This window comes from Eurypyga helias, unplaced genomic scaffold (assembly GCF_000690775.1).
Source record: "Eurypyga helias isolate BGI_N326 unplaced genomic scaffold, ASM69077v1 scaffold21727, whole genome shotgun sequence".
Classification (NCBI taxonomy): domain Eukaryota; kingdom Metazoa; phylum Chordata; class Aves; order Eurypygiformes; family Eurypygidae; genus Eurypyga; species Eurypyga helias.
Window position 1 is genome coordinate 22,012 of NW_010262603.1, and position 364 is coordinate 22,375.

General features: G+C 63.7%; 1 protein-coding gene across 1 annotated transcript in view; it reads right to left on the reverse strand.

The window, feature by feature from the left end:
- ARAP3 (ArfGAP with RhoGAP domain, ankyrin repeat and PH domain 3) overlaps positions 1 to 364 on the reverse strand; it is a 19,115-nt gene that overhangs the window by 17,789 nt on the left and 962 nt on the right. Inside the window, 1 exon segment of the mRNA XM_010155796.1 lies at positions 245 to 360. Coding sequence (XP_010154098.1) covers positions 245 to 360 — 116 coding nt within the window.

Sequence of the window (364 nt, forward strand, 5' to 3'; positions counted from 1 at the left end):
CCCCCCCCAAGCAGAAGGAGCCATCTGGGGTCCAGAATCACCCTGTCAGCTCAGAGGGATCCCAGCTGCCCTGTGCGACTGCTCTGTGCTGAGGAGCGTGGTGAAAGTGGCTTTGTCAGCAACCGGAGGCAGGCAGGGCCAGGCTGGGGATGGGGTCCTGGAAGTAGGGGCTCTCTGGATCCTTGTCTACGGCTGCTCTGCGCCCCCCCTCCATTCCCTGGGACAGGGGTAAACATTTGCTTACTCAGGCTTGTCGTCTGGCTGGGTCAGCTCCTGTGGGGACAGATCCGGGGGCTGAGTGAGACCCCGACCCTGGGGACCATCCTCCCCTCCCAAGTTCTTGGCGGGTGCTGACAGGGGCTCG